This window comes from Mauremys reevesii, linkage group 14, assembly GCF_016161935.1.
Source record: "Mauremys reevesii isolate NIE-2019 linkage group 14, ASM1616193v1, whole genome shotgun sequence".
Classification (NCBI taxonomy): Eukaryota; Metazoa; Chordata; order Testudines; family Geoemydidae; genus Mauremys; species Mauremys reevesii.
This window is the reverse complement of record NC_052636.1, coordinates 26,440,453-26,454,811: the sequence shown is the minus strand read 5'-3', so window position 1 is coordinate 26,454,811 and position 14,359 is coordinate 26,440,453. Positions and strand designations below refer to the sequence as shown.

Genomic DNA, 14,359 nt, shown 5'->3' with positions numbered 1-14,359 from the left:
ATCAGGTGATGGGCTGGTGAGTCAGAATGAGGAGGAGAAACCCCAGCAGGAAGATGCTGAGCAAGGAGAACCACATGGAACTTTATCAGGAAGATCCAAAGGGAATGTTTCCGGGAGTTATGCACTCCCAGAAAAAACAAAAGCCTGTGAGACTCAGGGGAGGCCAGAGGGAAACTTCAGTAGCCACTCAGCCCTTATTCCACGCAACAGAATCAACTTGGAAGAGACACGCTACACATGCCATGAATGTGGGAAAAGCTTCAATTGGAGCTCTGCCCTTATCAGACATCAGACAATCCACACAGGTGAGAAACCTCTTCAATGCTCTGAGTGTGGGAAATGCTTCATCGATAGTTCAGCCCTCATCTCACATCAGCGAATCCACACAGGAGAAGTGCCCCACACATGCTCAGAGTGCAGGAAAAGCTTTAATCAGAGCTCAGACCTTATCAGACATCGTAGAATCCACACAGGAGAGACGCCCTACACATGCTCTGAGTGCGGGAAAAGCTTCAATCGGAGCTCAAACCTTATCAGACATAGGAAAATCCACACAGGAGAAAGGCCCTACACATGCTCTGAGTGTGGGAAAAGCTTCAATCGCCCCTCTGCCCTTATCACACATCGAAGAATCCACACAGGAGAAAGGCCTTACACATGCTCAGAGTGCGGGAAAATCTTTAGTCAGAGCTCTGCCCTGAACACACATCGTAGAATCCACACAGGAGAGAAGCCATACACGTGCTCTGAGTGCGGGAAAAGCTTCAATCAGAGCTCAAACCTTATCAAACATAGGAAAATCCACATGGGTGAGAAATCTTATGGATGCTTTGAGTGTGGGAAATGTTTCTTTAATCGTACAGACCTCATCTTATATCAGAGAATCCACACAGGGGAGAAGCCCTACACATGCTCTGAGTGCAGGAAAAGCTTCAATCAGCGCTCAAGCCTCATTAGACATCAGAAAATCCACATGAGAGAGAACTGTAATAAATCCCTTGACTAGGATTGGCCAAAAAAAATTCTTTTCAAAAAAATCACATTTGCTCATTCCTACATAGTGATTTTTGTACCATCTTCGCTGTGGTCTCTCAGCTCCACCAGATCAGTTGCCTGCTTCTGCCTTTTGCAGCTCACCCTTCTTTGGGGTCAGTCCTGTGATCTTTTCTATCAACTCCTTTCCTTTAGAGTCACAGGAGTGTGTGTCCCTCCAGCCAGGAATGTTCATCACCTCCAGTTGGGGGAGAGGTTTGATCCCAACAAGCTACACTGAGGCAAAAACTATCTGTGCCTGACATCCACTAGGGCTGTACATGGCATTGGCTGGTCAAGTTAGTGATCTTAATGTAAAAAATTGTAGTGCAGATGCAGCCCAGGTCAAGTGATGGAGTTTAGGTCAGGTCAAGCTTTCCCCTTGACCTGACCTAAACTCCATCACTTTTCCTAGTCTAAACAAACCATGAGCATCCTGGTTATACTGTTCCCCCATTTCACAGCAATTGTTAGTCATCGAGTTCTCCCTTGGGGAACCAATTGTTTCATTCCCAGTTGCTCTGATGTTGCTGCAGGTTGTGCTGGGTAGCAGATATTTTTATGATCATTTTCCACACTTAAAATATATTGAACTATAACAAAGAGCAGGAACAGGGCAGGGATAGGGAAAAATGTCACTTCACCCGCTGTAACAACAGACGTAGTTAGGGTAAGTCAGAGGGATTCCCTTATTCCCCATCACCATCCTCCTTCAATCCGTGCTAGAACCTAAGAATCCTTTTCCTTTCCCCCGATGCGGGATGGGAGACTTCCAAAAGTGCTCCCTGTGCTATAGCACATGACTAAGCTCAGAGAATAAACCCCCAATAGCCCCTGAGCTTTGCTTTTTGAATTCTGTGTTTCCGATTACTTCAAGCCTGGGCACTGTGATTATTTACCAGTTTCTCTAGCACTGTTCCTACCACTGTTTCTGTAACATTTTTTGTTTTTTATGGGACAGGGTTGTTATTCCTTTGCCTAACCCAAGCTGGAAGGCCAGGGTGTCTGTTTTCTCTGGCCCCTCCCCACAGACAAATCTGACATGGTTGCACCTGCCAGGAGCAAACAAAAAGCCCCACTGGTCGGTCACACACACACACAAAGCAGATAGACACACACAAGATACAGAAGAAACTGAATTATTTGAGCTATCAACATTTCCACTTTCCCACAGCATGTTAGTTTTGAAGGTTGGTTTAATTTATTTTCTTGGAACCAGAACTGGGGAAAGAGACACTGGAGTCAGTGGAATTACAGCAGGAAGGGATAAGTCTCATGATTCGTCACTAACCAAAGGCTTTGTAAACAGAGCAATAATGTTATTGAATGGTCTGGCTAACCCTGCAGTTAGAAACAATCAGCTCTACGGGTGGTAAATTGACAGAGGCTCTGCTGCTGATCATGAAATAAAAGCACATTACCTTTAAACAGCTGCTACTTCAGTGCCTCTGGAAGTACAGAAAACAATGATCTGTGTTAAAGGAAAGTTGCCATTTCTCAGAGCCTCAATTTCTATTGTGTGTGTACAGGAAGGTTTGAATGTGTAGCAGGTAGTTTGGTAAAGCTTAGCTATTTTATGTGTGTAACAGGCTCCTGCCCACCTGCAGCAGAGGTTTCAGTCACATACGATGGCCACTTACCGAATGTCACACAAATTAGTCCATCCCTCCCCATATTCAGTCTCTGACTGGAATGTTCGAATGAGGCAGAGAACTGGGAAAGGATCGCAGTAGGAATACATTAACAAGTGGGATTAATCAGAGCTGGGCTGCAGACAGAGCCTGTTCTATAGCTGGTGAAGTGACAGGGGGACACTCCCGCTAGTGCCGGCTCTGAAATAACAGCAGAAGCAGATTGAAGAGAATGAGCTCATGGGCAGCTGCCCTGTCAGTGCATCACTCACCTGGCAGGTGTTACACAAAACACAGCACTTCCCCCCACTGCCACCACTTCATTATACTGGCCATGGGGCTGTTTGTCCTGCAGGACTTTGATCTCTCCGGGTGGTCCGTGGTGATTCATAACAGAGCCATTAGGGGAGCAGGAGTCATCCCAATGGAAATCTCTCCACTTCTTTCTCAGTGTTACCTTCTTAGCCCTGGCTTTGGAGATGACATTAGCCTTACTCCTGTCTTGATTTTAGGTAGGATTTTGATCACCTTCTGGGGCTTGGCAGCTTAGAACTTTTGAGGGCTTTTCTCTGCCTTTTTGGTCCCCGCTGCAGTCAGTACATTCTAGACATGGGCATGGTGACCTCCCTGGGGATCTTGACAGCTTTAGCCAGCTTCTTGGTGGCTATTTTCCTGCTCACAGCCACTGTCTTCTTCTCATGCCTTGTCCTGGGGGCCCAGCTGCTGGTTGAATGGGAAGGAGCCAAAGTGCTGGTGACTTTAGCCCGCACCAAGTGGCCTTTGCTCATCAGACTCCTGAACCCCAACTGGATGTGGTTCTTGTTCTCCTGCACAGCACAGCCCTGGAGAGGAGGGGTCTGCAAATGTAAATTCATATGATCCCTTTGTTTAATTGATGAAAACATAAACTAGACACTTAGAGGCTAGGAGCTGATTTCAGCTGATGGACAGGTTTGCTAGGTTTTTATGCATTTGGACAGTGAAATGTTGAGTGTTACATTCATTTCAAGCATCCCCGTATAGTGGAGCTCCTGAACATAATGGAGAATGGAAATGAAAATGTTTTCCCTTTTTTCAAAAATAAAAATAAAAAAATAAGAGGCTTATTAGAGAGCATTTGGATTTGAAGCAGGGACCACTTGATCTGCAGTCAAACACTCTACCACTGAGCTGTACCCCCATGAGAGCAGATGCTCTCCCCATTGTAGCTTAAGCACATCAGTGATTCCAATAGGAGGGGCAGGTTCTCTCTGGGCACAGAGATTTTTCGGGGAGTTGGTGGCTCCTTTCTTTCCTCAGCCTGGAGTAAACTCAGCTTTTTATTCCATGGTACATGTTTTATGGATTAACAACAGCAGCTTGAAGAAAGAGGAGAGTGAATATCTCACTCTCAGGGCTGACGGTGGCCACGTCCCCTCTGTCTGACCGTTGCCATTGCAGGAGAGAAGGTTTCAATGGAATTGAATACCCTGACTCAGCCTAGAGAGACAGAAAGGTTTTGCTGTTCGTTGAACGGCAAAGGAAATTGTGTCTGTATGTGAAACTGAGGAGGGACATGAAATGCCCACAGGGTGGCGCAATGCCCTAAGCTAAGGCAGGAGGGTGAAGGAATGGGGCTGAGGAATGACTGAAGTGGACTCACCTAGGATTGAAATGACATTTGTTTGTGTCGGGCAGTGAGAAATGTGACATTAATTCAGATGCAGGGTTGAGGCTTCTTTAGCTGCTTGTAGAATTTGAACTTGATTTCCCAGAAGGGAGAAAGGGAAAGTCTGGGGCGGCCTTTAGTCCCTGGCTGGAGCAGTGTATGAAAAAGGCTCCAGAAATGCAGTTGGTAATTACAGGCCACTAAGGCTAATTCAGTACCGGGCAAATTGGGTGGAATTGTAGAGCCCAATGATTAGACACATCGGTGAAGGGAATTTGCTGGGTGTAGCGGGTGGTTACCTGCTCCTGCCCCGCGGGGCTTGAAGCGCCCAGGAGAGGGCTGGGGCAAGGAGCCTGGGCTGATTGGGGGAAAGCAGGCTCAGCTGTGGCCATGCCCCAGTCAGGCCCAGCTGGCCCCTAGAAGAGGCTGTGAGCCAGGAGCCCAGTCAGTCTCCCTCTGCTTGTAGTGAGAGAAGGGCCTGGCTGCAGGGACCCAAGCAAGACACCTAGATTGGGAGTAGGGCTGGGGAAGGGCCAGAGGAGCTGGGAGCTCTGGCCTGGAAAGCCCCAGGCTGCAGGCCTGACTCTAGGCTGAATAGGTGCAGGACTGCAATGGGGCAGCCCAGGGGGAAGCAGAGGCGGCAGGTCCAAACCCCTTTGTCTGTGATGAGTGGTTCACACTGCAGTCTGCCCCAGTGAACGGGGGCTGGATGGAGACTGGGCAGTAGCCAAGACTGAGGTGAAGTGGGGATAGTGGGTGGAGATTCCCCTGGGAGGGGGAGACCCAGAACTGGGGGGGGGTACTGCCAGGGTAAAAGGGGCACTGGGGTCCTGGGAGGAACGGGGCCAGCTGCGGTAAGGCGAATACCGGCCTGCAGAGGGTGCTCTGACGGCTGGAGAGCTAATTCCCAAGATGACCAGCAGGAGGTGCCGCCGGGTGAGTCTGCCCCCGCTTACATTGGGGAAGAATGAACATGGTTTTTGTAAAGGAAAATCATGCCTCACGAATCTACTATAATTCTTTGAGGGAGTCAACAAGCATGTGTATAAAGGTGATCCCGTGGATATAGTATACTTAGATTTTCAGAAAACCTTTGACATGGTCTCTTCCCCAAAGGCTCTGAAGCAAAATGGGATAAGATGGAAGGTCCTCTCTGGGATAGGTAACTGATTCAAAGGCAAGAACGAAATGGTCTGATTTTCAGAATGGAGAGAGGTAAATAGTGGTGTCCCCCTGAGGTCTGTACTGGGACCAGCACTGTTCAACATACTCTTGAGTGATCTGGAAAAAGGGGTAAACTGAGGTGGCAACATTTGCAGATGATACAAACCAACTCATGTTTGTTACGTCCAAAAGAGAGTGCAAAGAGTGACAAAGGGATCTCACCAAACGGAGTGACTGGGCAGCAAGAAGGCAGATGAAATTCAATGTGGATCAATGCAAAGTAATGCACATGGGAAAGCGTCCCAATTCTACATCTAAACTGATGGGGTCTAAATTAGCTCTTACAACTTAAGAAAGAGATCTTGGAGTCACTGTGGATACTTCTCTCAAAACATCTACTCAATGAGCATCGGCAGTCAAAAAAGCCAACAAAATGTTGGGAAGTCCTTAGGAAAGGGATGGCTAGCGAGACAGAAATATAATAGTGCCTGTATATGAATCTGTGGTATGCCCACATCTTGAATACTGGAGCTGGTCCCCCATCTCAAAAAGATATATTGGAATTGGGAAAGGTACAGAAAAGGGCAACCAAAATGATTAGGGGTCTTGAACAGCTTCCATGTGAGGTGAGATTAATAAGACTGAGGGGAGTTTTCAGCTTGGAAAAGAGATGATTAAGGGGGGGCTAGGATAGAGGTCCATAAAATGACGGGTTTGGAGAAAGTAAATAAGGAAGTATCAGAGGGGTAGCCATGTTAGTCTGGATCTGTAAGGAAGTGCTATTTACTCCTCATAACACAAGAACTAGGGGTCACTAAATGAAAGGAGTAGGCGGCAGGTTTAAAACAAACCAAAGGAAGTATTTCTTCACCCCACACACAGTCAACCTGGGGAAACGTTGCCAGAGGATGTTGTGAGGGCCAAGACTATAACAGGGTCCACCAAAGAACTAGATAAGTTGATGGAGGATGGGTCCATCATTGGCTATTAGCCAGGATGGGCAGGGATACAAAACCATGCTCTTGAAGTGTCCCCGGCCTCTGTTTGCTGGAAGCTGGGAATGGGCGACAGGATGGATCGCTTGATGATTCCCTGTTCTGTCGATTCCCTCGCGGGCACCTGGCATTGGCCACTGTGGGAGGATAGGATTCTGGGCTGGCTGGACCATTGGTCTGATCCAGTATGGCTGTTCTTATGACTAATAGAAGGCAGTCCCCACCAGCAATATTTATATTTGGTGCACTGAAAGGGCCAACTTTCCAAAGCTGACCCAAAGGTTTAGTAAAAGTGTTTTGGAGAAAAACACTAAACAGAACAATGCGAATGAAAACTGGGAGGTATTGTTTAAGGAGCTTGTTAGATGGGGCATAAGCCACATTGCCTAATTAGCTGAGCTTGCAATGGCCTTCCACTCAACTCCCTGACATTTCTCCATCTGCAAATGTGGTACCCATTTTAAAACCTAGATCCAATCAATTACAACATGTCCGGGAAGATTCTAGGCATCAATGATCTGATTATTGGGTTGATGGCGGTAAACAAGAGCTTCCCATAAGGCTCCCTCCCTCCCTCTTCCCAAGAGCCACCCTCATCCTCGCTCCCCTTTCTGCTCCCGCATCCTCTGCAAACTTTCGAAGACAGGTGCCTCATGATGGCCTTTGCTCATGGGGATGTTGCCTCTTGGTCAGGGTTTTGGCCCTTTTGGGGGGAAGGATGCAGCAGATGGCGTGTGGGGGGGGGGGGTAGCCCAGGGCCTCCCATGGGCTCTGACCCAGGCCATTCTGAGGGCAACACTTCTTACCACCCCGCTATTGTCCTAAGTTCACAGTTTATCACAGGAAGCTCTGAAGGGTGTCAGCTCACTGCTCGATACCTCTTCTCAGCCGGGCATGGCATGGCAGCTCTCTCCTTGGGGTGGCAGCTGCCTCTGTTATGCTGACGGATCCAGGTTGGTGACGCGGTGGTGGGCGGGATTGAACCGGGGACCTCTGGAGCTTAGTGTGGGGGCCTCTACAGCATGAACTAAAAGCCACCCGGCTGTTGGCGAGGGCTGTATAGAAGACACGTTTTATTGCTCCTTCTAAGTGATCTCGGTGCCACTAGCTGGGACACCCCACCACACCCTGGAGGTGTGTGGGTTACGCACTTCCCCTAGCTGAGGAAGCGCATCCTGAGCTTCGGAGAGTTTCCAGTTGTAATCCCGGACGACCCCTGTAACAATGCGACCACTGGCGGGACACTGCTGAGAGTATCAATTCAGGACAAATAGCTTGGAGCAGGGCAGTCAGAGCCCGAGGCTGGGTGCCCTTTACTATTAAAGCACGTCACACCCGCCATGCAGAGAGGGTTTTGGTTTTACCCCACTGGCGAATCGGACGTAATACAAGCAATTCCCTCAGCTATTCCAGTTCCCTTGTATCACCACCAGCACCGCTGCTTATGGGGATGAATGGTTATGAAAACCAATACCCCAGTAAAAGAAAAAAGGTTCTCTTAAAGGACCAAGCCCCAGATGCAGGTCAATAGATGAGTCAGATCTTACCCACAAATCACGCTTTTGCAAATCCTTTAGCATTGTTATGGAAAAATTGATCCATGTGTTGTGTTTTCAATCAGATCAGCCTGAGGCCTTTTATTGATTAGAAGCACGCAGGGGAGAACCGTTATGGAAACGGCCTCCCTGAAGCTGGTTACAGACAGCCTTATAAAGCTTAAAACTACAATTGTAATATGCAAGTTACACACATAATTTCCTTATTATTTTGCTAAAAAAATATTGCAAAGTTAATGCTGATTGGAGCAGGAGTAAATTTCTTCCATATTAGGCTTTTCCTGTTGTTACTTATCTGTTCTATGCGGTGTGGCAAAGTTCCTCCTCTCCCCTAGTAGGTCCTGCGCTTATTGGCGGATTTCCTCCCCTCAGTGGTCTTCCCCTTGGATGAAACCCACACTCTGGATCAACTCCTCCTATGTCTGTTTAGGAGTAGCGAGACTTGGGGGGAACCCGGTCCCACCCTCTACTCCGGGTTCCAGCCCAGGGCCCTGTGAATTGCAGCAGTCTCTATGGTGCTACTTGTAACCGCTGCTTGACTGCTACAGCTCCCTGGACTACTTCCCCATAGCCTCCTTCAAACACCTTCTTTATCCTCACCACAGGATCCTCTTGGTGTCTGATGCTGCTAGATTGCATGGTGTTTTCTCAATCCTCCAGTAGTACCCCCTCTCAGTTCTTAGTGTCTCTGACTCCCAGCTCCTCATACGCACTTCCTTCCTCTGGCTCCTCCTCCTCAGACTGGAGAGAGCTCCCCTTTTTATACCAGGTGCCTTGATTAGCCTGTCCTGATTGGCTGCAGGTGCTCCAATCAATGTAGCTCTCTCCGGTATATTCTAGAAAGTTCTTAATTGGTCCCAGGTGCCTTGATTAGCCTGGAGCAACTGCCATTTTGATTCCTATGGTACTAGGGATTTGCTTAGCCTGGAGCTAACATACCTGCTTCTCAATACTTTCCTGTAGCCATCCGGCCTTGCTCCATCACAGCGGTTACGTGTTGACAGTAGGGGATATTACAAAATTGTTTTTCAGTTGGGGACTGTTAGGACTTTCCACTGTCTCCTCCATGCCCCCCTACTTGGCTTGTCTGGCCGGCCCTGGCAGCTTGACATGAGGCCTGGGCCTACAAAGCCTTGGATAACACTGGATTTTCCCTTACAGCATCTAAAATATAAAGGTTTATTCATAACAAGAAAGAAATATAGGTGAGAGTTAAAATTTTTAAAGGAATTAATTACACACAGTAATGGCAAAGTTCTTGGTTCAGGCTTGTAGCAGTGATGGAATAAACTGCAGATTCAAATCAAGTCTCTGGAGTCCATCCACAGCTGGGATGAGTCATTCAGTCCTTTGTATAGAGCTTCAGTTTGTAGCAAAGTCCCTCCAGAGACATGAAGCAGGACTGAAAATAAGATGGAGACGAGGCATCAGCCTTTTATAGTCTCTTGCCATGTGGTCTTTGCTTTCTTTGTCCCAAGGACACTCTATCCAGCACGGGGCACAGAAAAACCTTAGAGTTCTGTCCATAGGCAGGTCCCCGCAGACCTTGCTGAGTCACAAGGCGTATCTGCCTTCTCTCAGTGGGTCGATTGTAGAGCTGATGGTCCTTAATGGGCCATTAAGCAGGCTAGGCAGAACTGACACCTGTTTAGCTTATCAAAAGAAGATTGAAAGGCGACTTCATTGAAATGTTGAAGTGCCTTAATGGAGAGAAAAGATTGGGTATTAAAGGGCTCTTTAATCTAGCAAAGAAAGGAATAACAAGACCCAATGGCTGGAAGATAAAAAGAGACAAATTCGTATTACAACTAAGGCACAAATATTCAACAGCGAGGATGATTTATCACAGGAACAAGCTACCAAGGAAAGTGGTGGATTCTCCATCTCTTGATGTCATTTCATGAAGATTAGATGCCTTTCTGGAATGTGTTTGCCCCAAAAGTAGCTCTTGTGTCCTACAGGAGGCCTGTGATACGCAGGGGGTCAGATTAGATGCTCTAATGGTCTCTTCTGGCCGTAAAGTCGACTAATTTCTAAAAAACTGAGTGTAGCATTGGGAGCAGCATCTGATGTTTCCCTGTCTAGCCGGCTTGCTGCCTAGAACGAACGCTCCTTGAGTGGGGTGATCCACAGGGAGTAGCTCAAACCTCCAAAGTGCCTGGCTAGGGGCAGGACACTGGCACTGCAAGGGAGGGGTGTGGCAGTGACATCACAAAGGCCTTTTGCAGGACCTCAGCCTATTGGTCAAAGGTGGTGGGAAGGTGGTGACCTCACAGAGAGATGCTGACATCAGCCAGGCAGGACAGGGGCGAGGGGCCAGGGAAACCTCAGAGACCCCTGTGGCTTTGCTTCAGCAAGTCTCCTTCTCCAGGTCTCTCTTTGAGGACTGAGGGAGTATTCGGGTTCACGGACTTGAGCGCCAGGAGGAACCTCTTTCGAGTTTTCTCCTTCCCTTCTAGTGATTTTACTAGAAAACAGCTGTCCCTGTTTAGAAGGTAAGAGCCTCCTGGAGGTTTGAAACCTGTTCAGTCTGATCCATCTGGTGAGAGTTGAATTCTAGGCATGGAAAACACGAGCTTAAGGAGGCAAAATGTTATTCTGCACCTGGGATTTTGTCCCTTAGAATCACTGGGGTCATTGGGGTTTGTCCTTTTTGTTTCCCCTTTTCCTCCCTCCCTCCTTTCTCTTTGTCTCTTGCTTCTTTTGTCCTTTTTCCTGTTCACCTCCCAACACCAGGAGGAGAGTGTGTGTGTGTGTGTGTGTGTGTGTTTTGCGGGGGAGGGCTCTGCAGCTCCCACTGTGGGAGGTCCACACAAAAATGTGGGGCTGAAATAGTGCTCGGGCAGTGATCCCCACCAGTGACCTGGGCCATCCTTTGGGCTCTCTGGTGAGAACCCTCAGCCTCCCGCCCTCAGTCTCTACCCTGATTGGCTGAGCAGGGGGTTATTGATAGGGAGGAGACTCAGGTCCTTGTTGTTCTCTTTTAAGACCAAGGAAATAAGTCAGAACCAGTTCTGTGTTTGATGAATTTTGCTGCTTCTCTGCATTAATTGTCTCTGAGCAGCTCATGATTCTCTCTAACATTGCAGTTCTCCTCAAATACTTGCTGAATAATTCCTGTGCACTGTTGGTCTGGAGCTCATCTGAGAGCACTTTACTCAGGTCATTCAATGTCTGAAATTCAAGATCCGATGGATAGTTTGAAAATCAGGGCTCTTGGGTCCTATCCCCAACTCTGCCACTGACTGGCTGTGTGACCTCAGACAAGTCAATTCTCCTTTCTCAGCCTCAGCTTCTCCCTCTTTCAAGTAGGGATAAAAATGATCCGCTCCTACCTACCTCACAGTGCGTGGAGGCAGGGCTGGCTCTAGTTTTTTTGCCACCCAAAGGAAAAAAAAATTAGCTGCTCCCACCCACACCCTCCTGCTGCCCAACCCCTGGGCTCCCCCCCCATTTGAACCCTCTGCTGTCCCCGCTCTGGGCCTCCCCCCACCCACAGCCCCCTGCTGCCCCAGTCCTGGGCTCCCCCACACACCCCTGCCACCCTAGCCCTGGGCTCTGCCCCCCTGACCTGCACCCTCCTGCCTTGGGCTCTCCCCCCCACACACCCCACGTTGCCCCAGCTCTGTGCTTCCCCCTCCCCACCCGTGCTCGCCCACCCCCCCACCCTCTGCTGCCCCAGCCCTGGGCTCCCCCTCCCCCACCTGTACCCTATGGGGGGCGCAATTTTATATTTTTGCCTTGGGTGTAAAAGTAGCTAGTTACGGCTCTGGGACGTAGGAGGCAGGAGAACAAAGCCCAGAGACCCAACATGGGGCCGTTCCGGGGGGCGGGGCTCCGGCGCAGGCCGGGGGCGGAGCAGCCCCTGGGGGCGGGGCTCGGGCACAGCCCGGGGGCGGGGCAGCTCCTGGGGCGGGGCTCTGGCACAGCCCGGGGCAGGGCAGCTCCTGGGGCAGGGCTCTGGCAGAGCCCGGGGTGGGGCAGCTCCTGGGGCGGGGCTCGGGCACAGCCCGGGGGCGGGGCAGCTCCTGGGGCGGGCTCTGGCACAGCTGGGGCGGGCCAGCTCCTGGGGCAGGGCTCTGGCAGAGCCAGGGGCGGGGCAGGTCCTGGGGCGGGGCTCTGGCACAGCCCGGGGCAGGGCAGCTCCTGGGGCGGGGCTCTGGCACAGCCCGGGGCAGGGCAGCTCCTGGGGCGGGGCTCTGGCACATTGTGACGCAGGAGCCCGGGCTCAGCAGCTGCTCCTGGTGGCCACGTGCTGCCAGCAGCGCTGGAGCCGCCCGGGCCGGAGCGGAGCCGCTGTTCTCAGCTGCAGCAGGAGCTGCCCCCGCTGGGCTCCAGGTGGGGACAGAGCCTGGGGCCCGGGGCTCCCCTGGGTGCGGCTGGCGGGGCGGGAGGGGAGAGGCCGGAGCTGCGGGCGGGGAAGGGCGGGGGCGCAGGCGGGGGGTTGATCGGTCTCTGGGCACCAGGGGAGCCCCGGGGCAGAGTGTGTGTGTGAGTGTCCCGGGCCCAGGCGTGCGCAGGGGGGGAGCCCCGGCACCCCAATGCCCTGAGCCCCGGCTGGGGAGGCTGCTCCCCCCCTTCCGTGGGGGATGGGGGGGGAGGCTGCGGCGGCTGCAGGCGGGTGCTCGGCCCCCCGGGAATGACCCGCTGCCGGCAGCTTGTGGCGCCTCCTCCGCGGAGCTTTTCCCCGGGGGCGGCCTGGGCGCAGCTGCGATCAGCTGTTTGCTGGGCAGGCTCCGCTCCGCTGCCCCCCCCCGCTCCTGGGGGGCTGAGTGAGCCCCCCCCAAACAGCCCCAGGGGGCGGTGGGGGGGGGCGGGGCCAGCAGCAGCAGAGCCCCCCCGCTCCCCTGGGGCTGCCCCGCCCCGCTCGGGCTGGGGGCTCTGCCAGGGCCCCCGCGTGAATCGCTGCTCCCTGCCCGCCAGGCTCGGCTCCGGCCACAGCAGCGGCGGGTGCCCCGGGGAGCCCAGCTGGGCTGGGGGAGGGGGAGGGGGAGGAGAAGCTCCAGATACCGCCAGAAGCCGCGGGGGGGATGGAGGGGGAGAGGAGCCACCCTGGGGCTGGGAGGAGAACCCCGGACCCTGGTAGAAGATGCGGGGCTGAAGTCCCCGGCTCGGGAGCCCCAGACACCTTAGTGGCAGAAGTTGCAGGGCTGAAGCCCTGACCCGCCCCCCTCTGTGTTGAGCTGGCCTGAGCCCCTCTCGCTCCCATCCCCCCTGTGGAGCTGGCTCCCACTCTCTGGCTGTGGAGAAATTCAGCCCAACTCTCCCCATGTTGGTATCTCCATTCCCCACCATCACCCAGCCATGAATGGATTTAGCCCAGGAGGCAGGGTCAGTGTTGGCCCCATTGGGCAGGCGGGATCTAGGGCACAGCGAGGTGAAGTGACTTTCCCAAGGCTGAGCAGGGAGTCTGTGGCAGAGCAGAGACTCAAACCCAGAACACCTGACCCTGAGTCCTGTTCCTCAACCACTAGGCAACCTTCCCCCCGAAGGAGAGGGAACCTCCTCCGCCACTTTGAGTGTGTGGGTGGGAGCAGCCACTAGACAGAGCTGCCAGGAGGTGGGGAAGGGGGTTGGATAGTTGGGAGGGTGATTGGGGTGGGGGTTTCTGGAGGGGCGGTCAGGGGACAAGGAGCAGGGGGTTGGATGGGTTGAGGGTTCAGGAGGTGGAGCGGGATCGGGGCAGGCAGGGAGCAGAGGGAGTTGGATGGGTCGGGAGTTCTTGGGGTCCTGTCAGGGGGCGGGGAGCGGTTGGATGGGGCATGGGAGTCCCGGGGGTCTGTCTGGGGACAGGGGTGTGGATAAGGGTCAGGGGACAGGTAGGGGTAGGGTCCTAGGAGGCAGTTACAGTGGGGGGGGGGGTCTCAGGAGGGGTAAGTCAGGGGACAAGGAGCAGGGGGGGTTGGGGGTTCTGAGGGGGGCAGCCAGGGGGCAGGAAGGGGGAGGCAGTGAATGGGGTGGGGCTGGGGGGGGCTCCCTGGGTGCACACCCTAATGAAATGTGCTGCACACGCCTATGGTCACGGGGGTGAGCTACTTGCATCCTTTTCCTGTTTGTGCCATTTCTTTCCGTCTCAAACCTGAGAACAATTCTCTCTAGTTCTTCCCCTTCTCTCTCCCCTCCCCACATGTGGCTAGAAAATCCAAGGAGATTCCCTCGTTTTCCCTAAAATTATTGACTCTCTAGTCTCTTATTTTCCTTATTTTCTCTGTAATTCTTAAATTCTCCTCAGCTTTGGGACATGAACCCAGCCCGTTTATCTGCAGCAATTTGTCCTTGGGTAGGTGGAATTTGCTGTCCTGTGTCACTCCCCCAGCGTGGGTGGCGGTTAGT

General features: G+C 52.2%; 1 protein-coding gene across 1 annotated transcript in view; it reads left to right on the top strand.

The window, feature by feature from the left end:
* Positions 1-811, top strand: part of LOC120381614 (zinc finger protein 271-like) — a gene marked incomplete at both ends in the record, with an annotated part of 46,984 nt that extends 46,173 nt beyond the window's left edge. The window contains one exon of the mRNA XM_039499768.1: positions 372-811. Within this exon, the coding sequence (XP_039355702.1) occupies positions 372-811 (440 nt within the window). The remainder of the gene's footprint in view (positions 1-371) is intronic.
* Positions 812-14,359: the final 13,548 nt, after the last annotated feature.